The sequence below is a fragment of the Ambystoma mexicanum genome, chromosome 3q (genome assembly GCF_040938575.1).
Source record: "Ambystoma mexicanum isolate Mex_15411 chromosome 3q, UKY_AmexF1_1, whole genome shotgun sequence".
NCBI classification, from domain to species: Eukaryota; Metazoa; Chordata; class Amphibia; order Caudata; family Ambystomatidae; genus Ambystoma; species Ambystoma mexicanum.
Window position 1 is genome coordinate 220,524,983 of NC_090926.1, and position 24,338 is coordinate 220,549,320.

General features: G+C 46.5%; 1 protein-coding gene across 1 annotated transcript in view; it reads right to left on the bottom strand.

Moving 5' to 3' along the window:
* DDIT3 (DNA damage inducible transcript 3) overlaps positions 1-24,338 on the bottom strand; it is a 53,824-nt gene that overhangs the window by 2,980 nt on the left and 26,506 nt on the right. Inside the window, exons 3-4 of the mRNA XM_069653590.1 lie at positions 21,317-21,359; positions 19,481-19,650 (exon numbers count right to left, since the gene is read on the bottom strand). Coding sequence (XP_069509691.1) covers positions 19,481-19,624 — 144 coding nt within the window. The 5' untranslated portion in view covers positions 19,625-19,650; positions 21,317-21,359. The remainder of the gene's footprint in view (positions 1-19,480; positions 19,651-21,316; positions 21,360-24,338) is intronic.

A 24,338-nucleotide genomic window follows, 5' to 3' on the forward strand; every position in this document is an offset into this window, starting at 1 on the left:
AAAGGGATTCTGAGAATCCTTCTAGGGTGAGTGAATCAAAAGTGGTGCGAGACCCCAAGTCCACAGGTTTTCGGACTAAAAATAGGGGCCAATCCCTGCTCTTGAAATGAGTGGACTTGGCCCTTCTGACATCACACCCAAAGTGTTTTGATATAGAGGTAGTGGAGGGGACTGGAACGAGAGAAACAAAATGGTGGTTGTTTTCCATGGTACAGAGCTCTTATGACTTCTCTAACTCCACCCTTCCTTACTCACTAGGATCAAAGGTCTTCAATAATCCAGCACCCTGGTGTGAGGCTACATCCTTTGAATGGACATGCTCCTTTGCTGCCTAGGTCAGGGCAGCTGCCTGTTGGGATGGCTGTCTATGGCCGAGGGCATTACCTTCCCTCACAAAGATCAAAGCAGAGGCATGGCTATTCAGGTTCTTAGCCTCAGCCCCTCTGGCCAGAATACACATCACCTTCCTGAGTTGACTTAATATCAAATTGGATGTAGCTGTAATTATGAAATTACCATATCCTAACTCTGGATTGGCTTACCTTTAAAGATTATAAGACCAGTAGGTAGACCAGGGTGCATATGTTATGCAGCCACTCTACTGTAGAGACGTGTGTCACTGCAGCTGTCAAATGGGCACCGTTGACCTCAACCTGCTATGTGCCACCGGCAGGGCATGCGCTGCAAATAAGCCTGATGCAGGACACAGGTACAAGCTATGCTTATGGCATGGACTTAGAGCTTAAACACATAATTTTATTAATTTAATAAAAGACATGGCTCCAACACCCTTGCCAAATGGCAATCCATCACATCCGTTATGCGCTCAGGCAACCATATCGAATGTACCCTGAACAGATGTGGTAGAAGTAAGTCTGCAAACACCACTGGACATAGAAGAATATAAAGAAAGGTGTAAAGTGACGCCATGAAGAGAAGAGATGAGGGTGCACTGAAATGATAAAGTACTTAGAAGATCTAACTGAAGTAACAAAGTAAACAAATATGCAAGTACGAAGACATCATTTATGCGGAGAAGAAATGTAGTAGATGTATATACGCAGAAACGCCAGGTAGATGACATACAGAAGCTTGCTAAATGTAGAACTAGAACACGGATAAAGTAGCCATGTTGAGAAAATGGACATCTGTTTCGTATAATAGTAAGCTAGAAGCCTCAAGGAGAAAAACCAAGGCTGCAGAGCTGAAAGGCGCTGAAATACAGAATTGTGCAAGAACAAAGGATATTTGGCTCAAAATCAAGCATGCAGCAGAAAGAAGCAACTGCAAGGCATGAAAGGAGTCTGAGGACAAGCCATGTACATAGGACATATTTCTCTTAGATTAAGTAAAGGAGTGAACATTTGCGAATGCCAAGTATTGGACAAAGAAGCAGAAAGCATAAGCAAAACAGAGGACCAAATCTCCAGCGGTCCCCACTCCCCAACCAAACACTATGCCCCATGGACCCCACTCCCCAACCAAACACTATGCCCCATGCATACATACCCATACAGACCCCAACCCCCCCACCTCTGCATACAGACTAACAAGCATACACCATGCACCCATACAGACCGAACCCGCACCACGCATCTCAACATACACTGCACTATCACTCAAAAACAAAGACTCAGGCACACCCGACCCCCCCACGCATCAACATACACACAAACATAGACCAGACACACACAAACTCTTCCTTCTCCTTCTCCTCCTCTCCTCCTCTCCTGACATTCACAATAAACTCTCTTCTTGCCTCTCTGCTATTAAATCCTGGATGTCCTCACACTTCCTCACTCTGAATACTGACAAAACTGAGCTCCTTTTCTTTCCTGCTTCCACTGTTCCTCCCCCCTCCCCCTTCATTCTCTTCCCCCCCACCCAGCTCTCCTCTCCCCTTTTCCGCAACCTCTGTCTCCATCTTGACCCTCACCTCTCTCTCTCTCTCTCTCTCTCTCTCACCACATCTCTCACATTCGTACAAATCGACCCCTCCTTACCTTCCACGCCACTAAACTTTTAATTACATCCCTTCTCTTCTCCAGACTCTTCTACTGTTCCTCCCTTCTCTTCGGACTCCCCTCTCATCTCATCCCTCTCAAATCCATCTACCACTCTGCCATCCGCTCCCTATGCCTTCTCTCACCTCTTGATTCCATCTCATCTCTAGGTTGGCTCTCCTTCCACTCCCAACTCAAGTTCAAGTTCCTCTGTCTTGTCTTCAAATCCCTCTATGATCTTGCTCCCCCTTACCTCTCCTCCCTTCTTTCCTTCTACACCCCCTCTCGTCCTCTCTGCTCTGCTAATCTTTTCCTACTCTCTCCTCCTCCACCCTGTGCCCCCGCCCGCTTCCGCTCCTTCCAACTCCTTGCCCCTCTCCACTGGAACCGCCTCTCCCTTCACATCCGCTCTTCTCCCTCCTACCCTTCCTTTCGCTCTTCTCTAAAATCTTACCTCTTCCACTCACCTCCCTAACACCCCACCCTTCCCTACCTCCTCCCTTCCCCTTTACCCCTACTCCTCTTCCTCTCTCCATCCCTCCGATCCCCTCCCTTCCTCCGCTTGACTCTTGTCTCACCTTCTTCGCTCTCCCCCCTCACACTCCTGCTCTTCCCCCGTACTTACCTCCTCTTACACCTACCACTCCCTTGCTCACCTTCCCCCTCCCACACCTTCCTCACTGCTACATTACTGTAAGTTGCTCTTTATGCTGTTATCTGGTTGTGGTTCATTTGTCATCTAATGCCTGCTGTATATTTACTTTTCTTATGTAAAGCACTTTGGATTAAAGGGCTATATCAATTCAATAAAATACAAATCCAAAAATACAAACAGCCCCCTTTTCCCCCAATATGTACTTACTGGCCGTGCCAGAAGGCAGGCTAGCTGGAACGCTGGCAAGGTCTCTGGTACTACAGCTGGTGTGGCAAGGCTGAAATGCCTTCCGGCATCAAGCCTTACTGACAACGCCAGCCGTAGTGCTGGCCCTCCATTAGTGCAGCACACACGCGACTCGTAGAAGCTACGTGGTGCATGTGCCCTGAGCCAATGAGGACCAGTGTTTTGTCCGGCCCGGAAGACCAACAAAGACTTTTCCTAATTGAGGGCTGCCGCAGGCCACACTCCATCTTTGTTGCTGGCGGGCCAGACAGAACAGCATGGCGGGCCACAACTGGCCCGCAAGTTGTGCACCTGTGGCTTAGACCCTCTGCTGGTGTAAATTGTGCTTGTAACAAGTGGATTTGCAAGCTGCTGCTGGCCAGACTGTCACCATTCAACGCCATGATTTATGGGGGTGCTGCCATAAATAGTGATACACAAGGCAGAATTAAAAGGACCATATTAACAAGATTTCTGTGCGTAAAAAGGCCCCATATGCACCTTATCTGGAGGGCTGGGTCCAGGGATGAATTTATACCTACAATAGGAAAGAAAGTCCACAGAGCGACCTGATGTGTTCAGCATTATCTGTGAAGCCAAACCCACAAGAGAAACAGAGGATCAGGGTAACGATAGGAGGCAAGAGATTTGTGTTCCTTGTAGACAATGGAGCAACCTGCTCCTGTGTTCGAGGGAAAGTACCCAAGGTCTGGCATTTCCATGGATGCACAAGGGTTCTCTTGGGCTAGGAGTTTGGTTCCTGCCAATTTCAATAGGAGAATATGACGTGTCTCTGCCATTACTGTAATCATGGCAGACTATATTAGGACGTGATTTGAGGACAAAACTTAATATATCTTTCACTGAAAAAGGGATAGTGTGTTCCACTGCAGGGATACACTACATAAATGTAAGATTATTCACATTAGCATTTACAGGCGAAAAGGCATTACAAGGGGTCCCTTTAGGCCCAGAAGAAATTTTGTACGGAATATCGTAGCTTCCTAGACTGGTAGGTAAATTGAGAATACCCGACATTTGTTTAGGCCTGAAATACCTGTGGGTGACAAAGGAGGGCAGGTATCCCCATTGACCTAGAGGCAGCAGTGGTAAGAGGTTATTCATGGTACAGATGATGCGGTCAGAGGATGGAGGGCAGTAATAGCTGTTTGTGACTGAGTTGACAGATTAGCTGTTCAGAGAATATTAGATGAATTGATATTTTTCATTAGTCTCACTTATTGGATAAAACCAAATTGAGAATATGGAATTACCACAGAGAATGGCATTTGTGAAAAATAAACCATTTTTCCAGGAGATTTAGAAAAGGAGCCAAGCATCTTGTGGACCAGCAGTCCATATAACTTGGGTCTATTGAGTGGAGCAGGAGCAGTTAAAATAAAACTCAAAGCAGGAGCAATTTTGCCATGAGCAAAGCAGTACTCCATGTCCAGAGAAGCAGACGAAAGCATATTTAAAACCATTTCCACTTTAATACAGGAGGGAATACTAGTATCAGAATCCCCATGTAACACGGCTGTGTACCAAGTGACGAAATCAACAAGGTATCGTGGAGATCTATTCAGGATCTACGCCCTCTAAACAATATTGTCAAAGCAGTTTCCGCTAGTCCCGAATCCAGCTATGATATTATGTAAAATCCTGCTAAATATTTTACAGTTCTAGATTTAAACAATGCCTTTTTCATCTCCCCTTCATGAGGACTCACAAGATTTGACTTAGTTTTTGTATAGAAAGCAGCGCTGGAAACCTACAAGATCACCTAAGGGGTACAGTGAGTCCCCCCATGTATCTTTAATAGGGTTCTTAAGATGGACCTAGGTAATTTACAACTTGAGAACACAATAAATCAGTGCAGAAGCGATTATGAAAACTGACAACCTGAGAGTGAGGGAAATGCAATTTTTAGGCCTATGTAATTATTGCAGGGCCTGGGTTTTTGATCACACTACATACATTCAACCAGTTTTAAAAGAACTAAAGGAAGCACAGAAGTGTAAAAGTAAAATAACAGATGAGATGACTGAAGGATTCGAAGAATTAAAAAGGAGATTTGTACAGCCCCTGCATTAGGGATTTCAGACTATGAGGAGTTCTACTTATTCTCACATTCAAATGGAGAAGTGATGACAGTAGTCCTCACACAGAAGACATTAGGACATGGACATAAACCATTGGCTTACTATAGTGGGATTTTAGAAGCGGGAATTAAAGGGCATTACCCTTGCAAACAAGCGTTAGCTGCTCCTGCTTTCGCGATTGAAAGAACTGTAAGTATTACAATGGGGTGTTCAATGACGTTATTCGTCAAGCATTCCTTATTTGCCATTTTGGAGAAACCCAAAAGGACATCGACCACACAGGGCGTCAGGGTACGAACCTAGCAATTAAAAATGTTAGAGTAGTGAACTCAGCAACATTCATAGCAGAAGCAGTAGGTAAAGAGGACTATGCATGACTGCAAAACGTATACTGAGTTTTATGACTATATTTCCCATGCTAGAGAAAATGCTTGCGGAGGGGGGAAATTCTATTTATTGAGGTTTCTTCAAAAATATATCAAACTACAGAAAAAAGACAGGATCAGCAGTAGTAAAGTTAAAACGTGATGGTGAATTTGAAGTAGAGACAAGCGCAAGATTGACGTCACATTGCTCAGCACAGGCTGCAGACTTAATGTGGCTTACTTCTGCACTCCAGATACTAGGATGAGGAAGTGACACTGTACTCTGACTCAGTCTACATGACATCAACCGTACACGCAGGATTGTCATGCTGGAAAAGGAGGAGCTCCCTCCTCGCAGACTGCACACCAGTACAACATGCGCCACTAGTGGACAAACTCACTAAGATATTAAAGCTCCCCTTGGCTAAGGGGGGCAGACATGATCTCGTGGTAACTAAGCCGCAGAAGCCAAAAGAGCAGCGTATTTTCCAAATATTTCTGATTTTGAAGTAGACTAAGAAAATGTCAGTACGTTGCATGCTGATGAAAGAAGGCTTGATATGTTGTCCGTCGAGCTGCAAGGTCGAGTACCACAGGAAGAGCAGGATTTATGGAAGAGAAGGGAGTGTTCCTTATCCCCCAGAGAGGCTATAGGGAGATAGAACTGGGCAGCGGGTCATGCCTCTAGCATTGAGAGTTGCAATGGATCAGCTTCACTATCTTGCACATATTAACCAGAGAATCTTACTGCCATGACCACAGAAGGTTTTCAACACGTTGCACAGTTCATTGTGAACTGCATCGTCTGCCAGAAGTTCACAGCAGGGCATACCTTGCGAATAGTGAAAGGCACAATACGCAGACCCAATGGACTCCTTCAGCATCAACTTATAGATTATGTGGACATGTAATGGCTACAGATACAGGTTAATGGTAGTATGCCCCTTTTACAGATAGATCGAGGCAGGTCTATGCACGCACCCCAATGCCAAATATGCTGCTAAGTTTCTCGTACATGAGGTGTTCCCTACATGGGGTGTGTGCGAAGTCCTGTGGTCTCAACAGGCTGCATTTTGTAAAAGAATTGTTCAAACAGATGGCTCTTCTGTTAGGCATAAAGCATTAGTTTGTCTGCTGATCACCCACAGTGAAATGGTATCTGAGCGTTTAACTGACGCCTTAAAAATAGGATAGCTAAGATTAAAATGACTGAAGGGATGGCTACATTGCCTTCCCCTTGCTTTGAGGAACCAGCAAGGCTCACATCACCATCCAACTCTTCAAGAGTTGGTGACTGGACGCTGCATGAGAGTGACCCTGACTACTCCCACTTGAATAGAAAATGATGCCCGTAGGGTAGCAAAAACATTAGGGGACACGCATGATTATTTGACAAATATGACCACTAGTGTTTCTTTATATCCCAAAAGATATAAAAATCGGAGGGAATGGTCAAAGAAGATCGACGACGACAGCCAAGCAATTGCTCCTATTGACTTGCTGTAGCCACCTAGTGTGTACCCTGGTAACCAAGTGCTTGTTAGGAGTTGTCGATACTTTGAACAAGCCCCTTATTGAAGGGCCGTACCAAGTAGAGGGGGGTCACTCGCACAGCTGTGGCGCTCGAAGAGCTTGGCTGCACCTGAATGGCATAAAGTTTCACAAAGGAGAGACCCTGACCCCTCTGGCACCCACTGACAGTGAAGCAAGAGAAGTAGTTCCACGAACGCACACTAGATCGGCTACCAAGAGCCAACAAAGAACAGATTAAGTAAAACTGTTAATTATTCTCAAGTTTGAAGTAAAATTAACAAGACTTTGCAGTGCTCAACAAAATTATTCCTGATAGGCTAAAGAGAATGTTTAGAAGCAAGAATACAAAGAACGCACACAACACATTATGCTGCATGTAACGTTACAAATGTGTGTATGCTGTTTTTCTCCAGCTCTACTGAGACGGCTCGTTATTGTCAAATTTTTGGAAATCCTAAAAACAGTCCTATTATCTTCAGGATCATCGTGCAATCATAACAATTATAAATAAGTGTGGTTTACATTGCTAGCAAGAAAGCTGCTTACTGCACAGGATTCAACTAGACATTTTGCAATATGTCTTGTAGCTACATTTTGTTTAATGTGTTCCTCTTTACTTCCTTACGCTTATAGCATTTAAGTATCCAACAACGAGACATCTTTTTCTATCCCCAACAAAAGCATGAGTGATATTTCCCCTGAGATTTCCAAACCCATTAATCGAGTAAAGAGGGATGTTGAAGATCAGGATATAAATGCATACCTTGATAATTCAGGCCATTTAAATAACATGTGGTATCAACACATGAGTGAGATGGGGAGAACATCCAATGAGAGTCGCTATGTGTGTGCTCTCATCCCTTATGCCATGATCACAGCTAGAACAGTCATTGCAAGAGAAATACCTTAACATGAAGAGAAGTGTCTCGGCCACCTAGCAGCATGCATGAGGACAATTTGAAGGAAATAGGGCAAGCCTACGATGGATGTCAAAGAACATTTCCATATTGAGATTCTTGCATAAAGACACAGGAGATGGAAAATGACCTGAATTGGAAGAGCAGAATGCTCCTGTACTCGTTTGGTGGTTTGGGATGAGCAAGATAAGGATTGTTGAACAAAAGTCTGAATTGTGACTGGGAAACGCCAGGTTTGCCAGGATGCAGGGAGAGACATCAGCTATTGGTATATGGATAAGAATCCGCCAGTACAGGATGGGAAGCAGGAATGTTGGCATGCAGTTCACACTTACTGATGACAGCACCAGTGAAGGTTGTGCAAATAGTGACAATAGTGACTGTCTTAAGGACTGGACTAAATAAGCAAAGTTACTAACATAAGTTGAAGATTAAGCAGGACCTGTATTCTATACTGCCCATGAAGAATGCAACACTCCGTTTTATGTTTTAGAAACAGGGGTCTGATCAAAGTTGGAGGAAAAAAAAAAGGACGCCCGCAAATAATTGATCTGCCAGGAATGACATAAGGAACTGCCGTGATAAGGACCACTATTGGGTCTGTGGATCCAAAGCTTACATGAAGCTACCTAAAAGTTTGGGAGTAATAGGTTCTATATTGAGAATGCATGTTCCTGCATAGGTGATTCCCCAAAGTGATCTCCATATCAACTTTTCAAAAATGGATGCAAAGAAAGAAGAGGTAGCTCAACCTCATCCGACAGACGAGAACTGTTTTTCAGCAAAATCAATAGAAGCTTAGCATGACATTCCAGATGAGCACAAATTGTTCATTAGAACGGCAGTGATATTCACAGCTATATTCGTACCAGGAATTCAAGTTGCAGCGAACACCAAGTGGTTAAAAATCACAAGTGGGAGCTGCCACAAACAATTAAAACAATAAAAAGGATTCAATGCGATTAGAGAATGTAGGGCCATCAGAATCGTGAGCCTCCAGCAGGTATGTCCTGGACTTAATTGCATCAATGGAAGGAGGCGCGTGTGCACAAAAATTGGGCCTTCTTGCTGTACTTGCATACCTGCCCATGACGGAGAAAATGAAACCCTGACAGAAGCAATAAGGAACAAGTTACTTACCTGGAACTGTTGTTCTCCAGCATGGGTCTGGCATGGATTCACATGCTCATGAATATTCCCCATCAGGCTGGGAATCCTCGAAATCAGTATCAGTTTCGTTTCTGATCTGTCTTTCTTAGTAGTAACCAATCACTGGTCTCTGGGTCATACTGCCCCCAGCCAATGACTGCCCTCTCCCTAAGCCCCGCCCCTGGCAGCCATCCTGATAGCACATAAAGGGGCAGTATGACCAAGTGAAGAGCCGCACAGGGGTAGGAGGGAGGGTTTGCATGTGAATCCATGCCAGACCCATGCTGGAGAACAACAGTTACAGGTAAGTAACTTGTTCCTTCTCCAGCATGGGGTCTAGCATGGATTCACATGCTCATGAATATAAGAATACATAGCAGTATACACATGCACAACCACGGGAGGCGGCAAGGCTCAACATTAAGCATTACATAAAACTCAACATTAAGCATCTCTTACCTCCTCTCCAGGCTCACCTTAAGCGAACAGGTTGCGCAGCACTGCCTGGCCGACTCTGGACTCCTCCCTGGAATCCCGGTCGACGCAGTAGAATCTCGTGAAGGTGTGCGTCGACCTCCACGTAGCAGCCCTGCAGATGTCGAGCAGGGGCACACCAGACAAGAACGCTGTGGTAGCAGCGATCGCTCTGGTCGAATGGGCTCTCGGACAGCCGGGCAACGGTCGGTTTGCCAACCGAGGACAATGCATGATGCAGCCGGAGAGCCATCTGGAAATGGAAGCCTTCGAGAGAGCCTTCCCTTGGTTCACAGGTCCGAAGTTCACATACAGCTGTGATGTCATTCGGTCCACGTAGAACCTCAGCGCTCTAGCTACATCCAGCGAGTGCAAAGTCCTCTCAGCCGGCAACGAAGGAGACGGGAAAAAGACTGGTAACACCAAGGGCTCGTTGAGATGGAAGTCCGACGGCACCTTGGGCATGAAGGAGGGGTGCGTCCTCAGCACCACCCTCGTCTCGTGGAAAGTCCAGTATGGAGGCTTACAGGAAAGGGCCTGAATCTCTCCCACGCGTCGTGCAGAGGTGATGGCCACAAGGAACGCTGTCTTCCACGACAGGAACTTCAACGGAGCCGAATGCAAGGGCTCAAATGGCGGGCCCATGAGCCTGGTCAGCACCACGTTGAGCTCCGGGGCTGGAGCCTTCACCGGCGGGAACGAACCGAACAGTCATTTCATAAACTCCTTCACCAGGCGATGAGACCACAGGGACGACCGTCCTGCAGTTCTGGTGTATCGGGAAATTGGCCAGCGACAGCAAGTACGACAGCACTTGAGGGGCTGTAATCCATAGATGGTTCATCTTCTGTGCACGGCACCAGACAGAGAACCTCTTCCACTTGGGTCCGTAGCACTTGAGAGTTGAGGACGCCCTGGCCTTTGCAAGAACCTCTCTGCAGTCAGCTGGGATATCGTACCCTCCAAACTCTAGTGCTGCAGGAGCCAGGACCGCAAGTTCAGCGACTCCGGGTCGTGATGAAGAATGGCGCCTCCTTCTCTGGAGAGAAGATCTGCGTCTGTCGACACTTTGACTGGTGGGGACGCTGACAAGTCCAGAAGGTCCGGGAACCATATCTTTCTCGGCCACCTCGGTGCGACGAGGATCATCCTGCACCGGGACCTCTTGAGTTGGTTGAAGACCCTGAGCAGCAACAGCGGGAACGCATACAGGAACAGGCCGTCCCAGGGGAACGAGAAAGCATCGCCCATGCTCCTCGGCTGGGGGAACCTGCTGGCGAACCTCTGGCACTTGGGAGTTCGTTGCCGTCGCGAACAGGTCGATTTGGGGTTTACCCCATCGCTGGAAGAGATGATCCACTTGATCCTGGCGTAGTTCCCATTCGTGGCACGAGTGCAGCTCCCTGCTGAGTGAGTAGACGATGGTGTTTATCCCTGCCAGATGAAAATGTACCAGAAACATCCACTGGGCAGCGGCCCAGTGCCACAGATCCTGGGCCTCCTTGGACAGGGCTGGGGATCTGGTTCCTCCCTGCTTCCGGATGTAGAACATCGTGGTGGTGTTGTCGGTGAAGATCCTCACCACCTTGCCCTTGAGGGACGGGAGGGCCCAGAACACTGCTTGGAGCTCCAGTATGTTGATGTGGAGCGGCCTCTCCTCTGGGAGCCACAGGCCTCTCGCGTGAAGATCTCTGGTGTGCGCTCCCCACCCCTCCAGGGAGGCATCCGTCGTCACCATCACCTGGTATGCTGGAGTCTGAAAATCTGTGCCCGCGGAGAGATGCGCACGGGTGCCCCACCATCGAATTGCATGGTGGAATGCTTCGTTGTGCGAGATCTTGTCCTCGAAGCTGTCCGTCACTTGCGTCCACGGGCAATCGAGGAACTCCTGCAGAGGGCACATTCAAAGCCTGCACAGGCGCACCAGATAGATGCAAGAGGACACTATCCCTAGAAGGGACTTGATGGACCTCACTCTGGCCACGTCCGTGGCCAGCAGATGCCGTACCTTGCCCAGGAAGGCCTGCGTTGTTTCCTCCGACGGCGAGGCCAACTGCGCTACTGTATCAAGCTTGGCTCCCAGAAACAGCGCGACCTGCGACGGAACCAGGTGGGATTTGGGGAAGTTGATTGAGAATCCCAGGTCCGTGAACAGCCAGACGGTCTTTGCTGTGTGTTCTACAGCGAGTTCCCTTGTCCCTGCTCGGATGAGCCAGTCGTCCAGGTAGGGGTAGATGTGGATCCCCTGCAGGCACATCCGCGCCACCACTGGTGCTAGGCACTTGGTGAACACCCTGGGTGCCGACTTCAATCCAAATGGGAGGGCCTTGAACTAGTAGTGCCGCCCTTGGACTACGAACCTGAGAAACTTTCGGTGTCCTTTTAGGATGGGGATGTGAAAGTACGCATCCTCCAAAACCAACGACGATAGGAAGTCGCCCTCCTCCAGCTGGCCCAGCACGTGCTGGAGGGTGACCATCCAGAACTTCTGTGCCTTGATGTATTTGTTTAGCCGACGTAAGTCCAGGATGGGACGCCAACCTCCTGTCTTCTTTCTGACGAGGAAGTATCTTGAGTATACCCCGGAGCCTCTTTGGGACGAGCTCGATGGCTCCTTTCTCGAGCATCGACCTTACCTCTAACAGTAGTTGAGGGACATGGTTTTCCTTCCTGGCCACGGGAGGAATTCGGGGGCACTTTAGAAAATCCCATGGGCCAGGGCATCCAGCACCCAACGGTCGGTGGAGACGGACTTCCACACGCTGACGAACCTTGTCAGCCGGCCTCCCACCGGGGTGCTTCGGTGGGGGCCCGTCGCGACGGCCGGTTCAGTCTTGCTTGGAAGCAGCCTTGCCGCCCCCCCCTGACCTCCCTGGCGACGACAGCGAGATCCACCGGACTTGCCTCGTCCCCTGTAGGCTTCTTGCGACGAGGAGCGGGTCGCCTCACGGTAGGTCGAGGAGCCGCCGCCGAATCCTTTGGAGGCACCTTGCTTGCCTCTGGAGTTCCGAAAGGGTGGCCGCTGCTGCTGCAGAACTCCCAAGGCCTGAGTCGTCTTCGTGTCGGTCTTGATGGCCTGCAGCGATTCATCCAGTCTTTCCAAACAGATTGTTCCCGTCGAAGGGCATGTCCAAAAACTTTGCTTGCACGTCCTGGTGGAAATCCGTCCCCTTGAGCCACCCCCGCCGTCGAAGGAAAACGCTGTCGCCCAACTGGCAGAAACTGGTGTCGGCAATGTCTGTGGCCACAGTTATGGCGTGGTCCGACACCACCTCAGCCTCCTGTAAGATCGCCAGGGCCTCTGCCCTCTTGTCCGGAGGAAATCCCACAGGGGGCGGGGCGATCTTGTACCACAATTCCCGGTGGGGAAGTTAAGGATGAAGCTGATGGCCCCCCCGCTTTCTTCTTGGCCGCCGCTGAGACGACCGAATCTGGGGTCGGCTGCGCCCTAAGGCACAACGGGGCGGCGTCGGGGACCCGGTACTTCTCGTACCGGTCCCTCTTGTCAGGTGTTGTGGACGGGTTCTTGAGGAGGGCAAGTCCCTCGTCCCAGATGTCATCCAGCAACAGCACCGCGAGGACCGTCTTCCTTTTGGCCTCGAGCCGTTGGTAGAGGAAGCCTTCCTTCTCCTCAGGGCAGAGTTCAAAAAGCACGGAACCATGGCCTGGAAGGAGCCAATCTCGTCGGGCGGGGACGCCCGAGGAATCTGAGACGGGAGGCCAGTCCCATCGTCCCCGTCGTGGCCGTGTCCATTCCCGTGTCGTCCCTCCGGATCGGGGAAGGCAACAAAGGCTGAGAAGGCCGTGAGAGCTGAAGGGGCACTGGATGAATTCTCATCCTTTTTTTCGGAGGGCTTCCCGACGGACCCGGTACAGCTGGGTCGTCCGTCAGGGGCAGTCTCGTCCTTATCTCCGTGCATAAGGCTTGAATTGCCGTCAAAATGGCCACCGAGGGAACCTCGTCGTCGTTGCCACCCTCGCTCTCGTCATCCCCCTCCTCAGGATTCCTCCCGTGGGGCTGGGCCTCTTCCAAATTCTCAGCCAGTTCCTCCTTGGAGGTTGTGTCCGTGTCCATGACGGCCACCCCCCCCTCTTTTTCCACCGGGGTCTTCACAGGGGTCTTCTCGATGGGCCTAAAAGAGGATTCCCTCTGCGGATGCAGGGAAACTCTGGGCCCCGAGGTCGCCTCCACTGGGATAGCCTCCACAGGCTTTGCCAGGGCCGCAGCGACTCCCTCGATAGAGGCCTTAGCCGGGTGAATCAAGGTCTTCACCACCTTGGGTGTGCTTGAGGCCTTCACCTTAGGGGGAGGGTCACCGCCTCGCTCTCCCTCGGCCGGTTCCTCCGAGATCGACCGGGGCCTCTCCAGAAGCTTAGCCGGGTTCTCGGATTTTCTCTTCCCCGAGCCAGAGCGTTGGTTCGCGGTTGATGGCATCGTTGAAGGTGCGCCGAAGAGCCCAACCGCTCGGCGCTCCCGGTGCCCGCGGACTCACTGTGCTTTGCCTTCTGTTGGGCCCCTGTCGCCGGGGCGCTCTCACAGGACTTCGAAGACCGTTCCGACTTCATCTTCTCACCTGCTGGGCTCTTGCCTTCCAGCCAATTGGAAAGACAGGTCCGGCGATCCCTCATCGTCCGATCTGACATGTTAAAGCAAAACGCACAGTCCTTCTCCACTTGCTTTTTGTCCTCGTGGAGGCAGTAAAGGCATTTCGAATGCTCGTCATCCTTGAACACATTTTGTAGGTTGCATACCGGGCAGATCCTGAACAGCTTGCTGGGAGTCAAGCTTCCCTTCTCCCAGGCCATGTTCTTCTCGTCCACGAGGTAGGCCTTAGAAAACTTCTGGAATCATCCAAGAAGCGTAACTCGATGAAATCTTCACCCTTGAGGGGCGTAGAGAAATCTTAAACGGGTCCCCGTTGATCAGAAGTAGAAACGGTGGAGCTTGAGGCTCGATTAAACCGAAAAATGAGAAATCTCTTTGAAAAAGCGCAAAACACAGTAAAAGCTCGAGAGCTATAGCACGAGGACTCCCAACACTTGAGCGTGCAGTAAAAATCTGAGGATGGCTGCCAGGGGCGGGGCTTAGGGAGAGGGCAGTCATTGGCTGGAGGCAGTATGACCCAGAGACCAGTGATTGGTTACAACTAAGAAAGACAGATCAGAAACAAAACTGATACTGATTTTTTCCTTACCAAGGATTCCTAGCCTGACGACGGGGAATATTCATGAGCATGTGAATCCATGCCAGACCCCATGCTGGAGAACTATGCTGTCAACTCTGCATACGAAAATGGTGAAAGAAGTAGATGAGACCGAGGATGAAGATTTTTTTGTTTTTCATCTCTATTCTCGTCGCTTCCAACCTGGATGGCAAATGCATTCAAGCTATTAGGAGCAATACTAGTGTTGATGTTGCTGGGATTCTGTCTTATAAGAGGAATCCTAGGACAGTGCAAAAAGACCATAACTATTGGGATGAAGATCATGATCGACGTGAATGCCGTGACTTGTGAGCACAGACTGAAAGCACCACTCGTGAGTACTTGAAAGGAAATCCCGTGGTGCCCCCTGGAACAATATTTTAATATCTAAAGGAACATATGAATTATGTGGAATGTTGGGTATTCTGTTAACCAACTGGAGAGTGTTGCCATATGACCTGGAGTGTGACAAAGATCCTGAAGACACCACAGTGTGAAGAGAAGGTGCAGATTGAGGAGGTGGTCAAGGACTTGGCACGGGGCAGGGGATGTAGAGAAGCAGATGTACAAGTCACTTATGGAGCCCACCCCCTCACCTCTGTCGCATTGGAAGAACAGCAAGAAAGCACTGTGCATGACAACTGGCATTATCCCAACACTGCATTGACGTAATGCGCTCAAACAGTCTTGAATGTACCCTTGAACTGATGTGGTAGAAGGAAGTCTAAACACCACTGGACATAAAAGAACTATAAATAAAGTCTGACAAGTGTAAAGTGACACCATGAAGAGAAGAGATGAGGGTGCACTGAAACAATACAGGAGTACTTAAAGAATGAAGATGTAACTGAGTTAAAAAAGTAAGCGAATATGCAAAAATGAAGAAATCATGCTGAGAAGATAAGTTAGTAGAAATGCAGTAGATGTATATACGCACAAACACAAGGTTTATGCGACATATAGAAGCTTGCTAAAACGTAGGAACTATATAAAGCAGGTAAAGCAGCCGTGTTGAGAAAATGGACGTCAGTTCTGTATAATATTAAGCTAGAAGCCTCAAGGAGAAAAACCAAGGCTGCAGAGCTGAAAGGCTCTGGAATAAAGAGGTGTGCAAGAACAAAGGATATTTGTTTGGCTCAGAATCAAGGGTGCAGCAGCAAGAAAGTCAAAGAGGAGAAGCCTTGTACGTAGGACATATTTCTCTTCGATTAAGTAAAAGAGTGAACATTTGCAAATGCCAAGTATTGGACAATCAAAGATGCAGAGAGCATATGCAAAACAGAGCACCCAAGTCTCCAGAGGACAAAGAGGGTAATAGCACCCAATATGATTGAATCAAATAGCACTAAATAGAAGGATAGGAGGACAAAATCGTGGTCTGCTCACACCTGGTGCAAGACCAGAAAGCAAGGCCTATTCATGAAGGCTCCAGAAGATAGCATCGAACCTCCACTCCCTTTAACGCTCCAAGGAAGCGGACAGTCAGCAAGGTCAACTACAAAGAAGCCTTAGGTTAGAGCCCAACTGATGAAATGGTAGGCTAATTAGCCAAGTGGTCTGACTATGTTCCCCGCACGTGGGTTTTGTTCTGCTTATGTGCTGCTGACGAACAGAATGTTCAAAGTTGGAGGAGAGTGCCAACCAATCAATATGGCTGATGTGATATGGAAAATACATTGTTGCAGAAGCCAATCCGTTATTATCTGCATATTTGATATGGGGCAGCCAATGATGTTACTAACACCTAAATGAGCTATAGCTATATATGTTCCAATTAACCAATCCCTCCGCCTAATAGGTTATTACGGTTTGCCACATAGGATTACCGTTGTAGGATGACGTGTATCAAGGTATACTCTTATTTAACAGAAATGCTCTGAGTGAGCTGTGACTGATTATGCTTGCCAGATGTCCCTACGTTATTGAGCTAGTAAGTAGTATTTTGCCATATTCTTTCAGTCTGTCTGGTTAATTGGGCCTGAAACCAGTTATTGTGGTAATCCTGTCCAGCACTTGGTACACTCACGGTTGCTACTGCACAGAGCACTACCTCAATTAGGTATTCTCCCTGTTTTTTTATTTCAGAGGATCGATTCTCAAATGGGAGATTTCAGAAGTCATGAAAAAAAAGTGAGAGAATCGATTACCCCCCTCTATGCCGATAAAGTCGAGGTTGGTGATGCTTTTACACAGTAATCATTAGCATACATATATATAGGACCACTTCACCTAATAGAGGCTTGATCAAGAAACAAACATTGTCATGGGACCACATTAATATCCCATACAAAATGATTTTATTCATTATTCACAGTAAATAAATTTGAAAACCAGACAAACGGCACTTCATTCTTTTGTCAAGGTTAACAATTACTTTAAAAAAATGTTCAAAATCACACAGATGACACGAGTTATGCAGGGGTAGATGTCAATACATATAAATCAATACAGCTGAATTATTAGTATCACAAAAAGCTCCTATAGTTTATGGTCTTTCCAGATCGTCAACATGTTTCGGCCTCAGCTTACATGGGACACTATCCCTAGTGTCCTTTTCCAACATAAATATAAGGGCCTTCTTCAGCACAAATATATTTCTTCAATTTAATGGTTTACTCTTGTATACCCTATTGATTGATGTTCAATAAAACAGTATTATCTGTTATCGGCATGAGAACATCTATTTCCGGTCTTCTTTGACCGACCATTTACATTTCTTTAAAGGGAATGCCCATAAATGTTAGCAGTAGATATTTGATCCTGTCAATGAAATCAGAGGTTGCCCTTCCTTTTACCTGATTAATTTTGGAAAAACAGGGGGAGCGACAGCACAGAGCTACTTCTGCTACGTCTAGGAGATTTGAGACCAAATAACTAATGTCAAAATAGGTAACACGCATGCTGCATTTTGGAAATTAGTGAGTTTGTTTGCTACTGTGCCTAGAAAAGAAGTGCTAAGGCTAGAGTAAATGACGCTCCAAGGGAGAAAAGCTTCCCCAAAGCTACCTGTGCTGTACAGAACGGGGTATGCTCAGCAAATCCACCCTAGCATTTAGGAAAGGCATAAAAACTAGACAAAAGACAATCTGATGTGTAATCGCCCAATAGAAAAGTTGAAGTGCTAGATTGAACAATCTGGCCACATGATCGCCCTCACACAATTGACATAATGCACAGATCCAAACAAGGGATTCTATTTAGAGCCATAAAGTAGTAAGCCACCTTGAGAGGAAAGCATTTGTTTAAGAGTAAGAAGGATTTGGTGAATGGAAAGGTACCAAGACCATGAGGTGAAGAGGCTGAGACCACTACTGAAAGCGTTGCATGATCAGAGCGAGGCCAGTGACTGGCTAAGTGCAACTCTTATGTGGAGCCTGGCGTAGTTTCCCATCAGATAAAATGGGCATGAGAGCCTCTGGACAGAAGGCACCATCAGTCAAGTATCCAGACTGTTTGGCAGGATTCAGAGGACTTGCTACAATTGATGTAAAGGCTCAAAGAGAAGGCAACCATCTGGTTCGTAATGCTTTAGGGGAGGCCTTTACAAGCCATCATTCAGGTTGGGATACATGCGTATGCCCTCCTGACAAAGCTACAGCCACACTAATATGGAAACGTTTGGAGCGGTGGTGCTGAGGTCATATAGAAGTCCCTCATTGAAGATGGAAGACCTATACAAGGAAAACTACAATTCAATGAGCATGCTAAATGACGATCTCCAGGTACACATCCTGCAAGTCCACTGAAAAGCTGAGTGGCAAGGGATACGGGGTCTGTGTGTGGGGAAAGAGCAGCCTGCAACATGCCTTGTCTTTTAACCAAGGAAACATTAAGCCTTCCTTAGAGAAAGGACCACTTCAACCACTAATGTCCATGAGTTTCCTGATCAACATCCCCCCCCCCCCTCGCACCTCCTCCGGCAGGAGGATCCATGCAACCCGAGTGAACTCCTAGGCATCCTGTTGAAGCCCAAACTCCCCACATATCCCGAGCTGCCTCCATCCATGCCATAGAAGTGTAGCATCTTTAGATCCTGACCTCCAGTCAGTCCTGCAAAGTAGTTGGTGGAAGAAACTAAAGAAAGAAACATGCGGCCTGCGAGTTTCAATGAGAGGTGCTGAAACCCGGTGTGCGAAGGCATTACACTATTAGGATTCCCTGCCAAGGAAGGGATGAAGCTCCTAGTGCGCTTTATTTTCCAGAGGGCTCCCAAAGTTTGATGCATAGACGTGGCCCGTTTTAACGTTTCTATGTCAAAAGACCTAATTTTAAAGGTCTCAAGAGAAAAATACCGATTTACAATGACTGCTTTTCTTTTGATCGTAAAAACAGCATTGTAAAGGTCTTTTCCTCTTGAGACCGTTAAAATTCGTTTTTTTTTCGTTTTTTTAAAAACAATATTCGAGCACAGAGCTGTCTTTCTAAAATCAGTCTTAGGACCGTTTCAACAGTTATTAATTTGCTATTTGAGAGTATTTTCTTTTAATTCTCAGTGTGGTCAGATGAGAGCTAAAAGCCATGAAAAGGTTGCTGAAGAATACAGTTTACTGCTATGTAGTCATGCCCACATACGACTCATTATATTAATGACTTCTGCATGTGTCCCATTGCTCCATTATACAGGTTACCAAACACTTCACACATGGGCATAGTACCAGAGTACCTGCTATTCAAAAGTGGTTGTGGCAAGCCAACCAAGCTGTATTCGGCTATAACCAGGAGCTACAAAATAGCTCCGAGCAATTTAGAATAGGCAAAATGAAGTTGATACTACACAATAGGATTTGGTGTAAAACCCCATCAAATTGCATAATAAAAAAAAAATGCTAATCGCCAAAAAATAAAGGTCTCACCTGTTGCAATCCAGAGGTCTGGCTGCCATTAATATCCGAGAGCAGCACATCCTGGAGGTCCTCATACCAGGCCTCCAGCTCCCAGCTGGACAGCATGCCTGGAGCAGGAGTACAGGACGAAAACGGCAGCGATTCTGCCGTCATTGCGGAGGTTGTGCCAAGCGGTCTCACTGCAAGATAACCATTTGATGCAATGAATACATAGTACAAAACATATATAAGTAATCATATTTTGACCTCTAAAGAACAAATGCTATTTTTGGTTCAAACACTCATCCAATCATGCAAAGTTAATAGTTGGGATTAGTTCTAAGGGATAAAATAAGACAGTTCCATATTAAGATTTGACATCAAGAATACCAGATTACTTTGAACCCATGAGTCTAGTACAGTTCCTGGCTCTGCGGCAGAAGCCAATTTAGACTTCTTGCAAAGCCAATCCAGCAGTTTAATGGACTAATGCCACAGCAAAGATTGGATCGGATTGTAGGATTTGGGTTTCTTTGGAATAGTCAATGGTTCGGTTTTAAGCTTCAATGGAAGTTATTTTCAAACATTAACTTGCAGATTTGTTGAAATGTTTTCATCCTACTACTGCTCCTTAACTGGTTGGAAGTTGCCTGAATAGGAAGCAGGCAAAACCAAAAAGCATTAAAAAATGAAATGAAGACTTGCCGTCACTTCACTGACACAGGTACTGTCATAAAGGCCCTGAAATATGTGATTGTGCTAGGCTACGCTTTGTTAGGTTACACACGAACAAAGGTTCCATATTAACTTCATAGAAACCCCTGGTTTTTCATAAATTGACAATTGATTCAAACACTTATGTTTTGCACAGAAGGAAAAGCACCAATACGAAATAATCCTATTATTTGTACTACAAGATTTCACCATCATAAAAACTACAAGTAATCTCAGATAATTCCTCGGACTGTTTGCGTTTCAAAATCTACGATCATGGGCAAAATCTCTATGTCCCAGAATCTAGACTCTTAGAACACATCTTTTATGCATCTCTTGGATTCTTAACCCCAATTACGCAGCTTTTCAGACGCCACTGTGCAGCCACCTCAAACCAAGTTCACAGAGCTGCCAAGGGGCTGGCGCGTACACTGTCCATGCTCTGCTGTCCCGCGTTTTCAGCTGTGTGCCTGCATGCCAGCCACACTGCCATTTTATTCACTTGTTAAGCCACTGGTGAAACGAAGCCTCTTGGACAGGGCCCTACAATGCGTTTTTAGTGGTAGAAGCCAAAAGACAAATTTAAACTACCAAATACACCAGTGGTATTCCAGTTCAGATGGTGGAAGCAGGCTGCAAAACAGCCCCCCCAAAAAAACAGGAATGCCGCCAGCAGACCATTTCAGACAGATATAATAGACAAATACCTTTGTATCACTGCCTAAACTGCATAACTTGTTTGTACCAAATCACTACACTTGCTCTGGTACAGTCAAGATGTCCACATAGAAAGAAAACTGAAAAGGTAGTCCACCACAGCAAGAGCTCACGGTGGCTTCCAAACTTTTGGTTACAGACCTCCAACCTCCCATAAGTAATTTTCCTCATCAATCCTGCCCTTGTCCCAACTACACATTACAAAACACAGATTCTAAATATATCTGTTGGCAGGGATACAAAATGATTTATATTTGCAGTGACCCTTTTATTATAAGCCCACGGTACCCGTTCCTCCAATAAATAAGAATTTCCCATCACAGGAGAGAATATCCTATGTGTATGGATAAAGGCATCCAGGACGTCTGAGATTTCTAATATTTGCTGCTTTGTCAGCAGCGAGCAGGATTTTAAGTTATGAAATATTTTACTTACCTAATCAGGTGAGATGAATGAAAATCGTCTTTGTTCGCCAACACTAAAGGGATAAAGAATAAACATTAAACCTCTGAGCAGTTCGCATTAAAGCTCTAATCCAAGTTACAAGCATTGCATGGTCTTGAGTAAAGTCTTCCATCTGTACCTCATCTTACATGCCAACATTACGTGCAATGAATTGCTAAAATGCAAAAAAGCGGTACACGTTTGATTTTTAAACTGACAGGCACTATGCTTCAGTACAATTAAATATGCCAGTTTGAAATATTTTCAAAAGACCAAAGAAAAGGTATATTATGGATAAAGTACAATGCACACCACTCTGGACACAATGCAGAGATGGAGCAGTTACACACAGGGTGAGGTTCGTGTTGAGGGCTCCCACTCAAAGCACTTACAGTAAATTGTATATTGTTGCCCACCCGTTTTAAATTAACCACGTGTTTTAATTCGTAGGCAATTCCTCCCAGCATCCATTTGACCCACTTATTTACCGAATTCTAATCAGGCTTAGAGAAGTGTGGCGTTGGACAAACCTTCCCAACCAATTATTGGCAGTGTCTCCGTTTCTGTTGGTGCAGATTTAGTCTGATGTAGGAGGAGTTGCAGTGCAGGAGGTTTTAGGTTGAGACGTGTGTAATTTGCTTTTGAGTTATGCCTTAACAGGTTTCGAAATTGTTTGTTGCTATTAAGCTCCTATTCTCCCTAGAAGAGCCTGGTTAGCTTAAAACCAAGTTATCAAGAGCTACTTTTGGCTCCCTATGCCACCTGCTGCCTCGCAAACACGGATGTGTCATTAACTTGTGTTTGAGAGTGTAGACAGACATTTAAAAATAATGGATCATACATAGTAGGCAAAAAGTTAGTGTGCAACTCATATCAAAGTTAGATGGCTGTGTATTCGCCTTGCTCCCCCCGCAGTAGCTCATGCTTACTGGGTGCACACACCCAGTAGCTGGTTTTAGCTCCTGCTCATCTAATGCTTATTTCGAAACCCGATTAGTCGATGGTTTTTTGTTTCCCCTATCCCCACCACACCCACCGTAAGTCTTGCATTAGCAGTGAAGTTTAATAGTGTGATGTATGTTACCTCTATTTTCTACTTTTCTGGACCATTTTCTACTTTCCTGGACTTGGGAGTTTAGAACTCGATTCCCCTCTTAGAAGAGTGTAAAAGCTTTTAACGGAGTGCTTCAATACATCATCTGTATGGCCAACTCGTCCTTCCTCTGACCCTTCAAGAAGAGGAGTCTTTCTGTTGTAGGCACTGCAATCCCTTGGTACCAGGAAGAGGATAGACTTCATGACAGAACAGCATAGTTACTGAGAGTGGTTACGCGTGTGTGATGTTTCTCTAAGGCCATGTATGGGCTACTAGGAGGATTCACTTGAAATGTCAGGGCTAAGAACTTCCCATATTGGCCTGCTATCTCCGAGGTGAAGGGTGTTGGTTCCCTTTAGTCATTAGCAGGTTCCTCCCGGTGGCTTTAAGCCTGCGAAGTCTCGGTAAGAGGAAACCTCTCTGGGAGAGCTCCACACAAAGTGTACACATTTGCTGCCGATGTGCATGGATTCAAATGCGCCTACAGTGGTATGTAGTGTTGCTAATGGGAGGCACTATGGGCAGATCAGCAAGTGCTAGAGTCTTTGCATGCACTCTTTTTACAAGTTATCTCTATTCAGTAGGTTCGCTGAAAATGTAGGCTTTTCTTGTATCCAATACCCGGAATTCGCCACAAGTCAAGATATATATTCCCAAATAGATTTTAGGGGAAGCTATCTAAGAAAGAGGCAGACGAGTGAGTTCTCAATAGCAATCGAATAGGGCTTGGGTTATGGGACCACACACGTGGAGAAGAACTCTTGAAGTGTAGTGTATACACAGACCATTTATTTTTAGCCTTGCTGGCTTATCTTGTTTCCGTCTATTGCCTAACTGCTGTTAAAGCCATTACCCATTAATTATGGAACTTTTAGACATTTTGGGTTTGAGTCCTATGCAAACAGTGAAGCACTATGAATTTAAAAAGTATCTGGGACCTGGCATACACATGCCCGAATCTTCTATCCGATTAAACATTATGGTATAGGATATGGAGGCAATTGAGGTTAAGGCACTATTTCATTAGTTTTTTCTGCGGAAACTGTTACTTTAAGAAGCATGGCATCTTGGTGCCCCTCTCTCCTGTTAAGGTTCGCACCTTAAAGCCCCTCAACGGAGAGAACTCGCCATAAATGTCGATGCAGGGTTGGAGAGTTGCAGTTGCTAAAAAGCGGACTATAAGGGCCCAATCTTTAAGCATTAATCCCACATTCTACGGGCTACACCAGCCGGTAACGAACCAAGTTAATGGCCAGAGCAAAAAAAGGGCTATAATGCCGGACCCCAAGTTATAAACCAGTGAAGCCCGCATAGCGCAGAATTAATGCTATTAGCGCCCCAAGGTACTAATCGCAACAAAAAAAATGAGGCGCTGCTTCATTCGAGGCACCGGCTGGGGAGAGTCAGGCAGTGTTGCCATGGAAATGGAAGGCAGGGCTCCGCTTGGAGCCCCCTCTTCCACTTCCCTGGCTTAGACCAGGAAACAAGCAGACTGTTTGGCCCGGGAAGTCGAGCCCCTTTTAACAAGAGGGGGCTGGAGGTGTTGGGCAGGATTTGGGGATGAGAGGCAGGGGGCAGTTGTGAAATGGAAAAAATGTAAAGGGGATCCCACAAGGGCAAGAGTTTGAAGGAGGGGGGAGAGTTGGCATTTGAACTCCGCTCAAAGGAAATGTTCAAAATAATAGTGGGGCAATTTCTTTCATGCTGCTCCTTTCCAAACAATATCACACAGAACAAAATACAGGTATACAAGTCCATTTTTTAAAAACTTATTTCATTTTATGCGATCAGTGTTTCCTTTCACTCCTCCTGATAGGAAGAACACTGGCCCTCCGTGGTGTACTTGCCCTAGTTAGCGCTGGTGTTACGCCTAGCTAAAAGGGGATAGAAAGGATCTCACCCTAATACTACAATGAG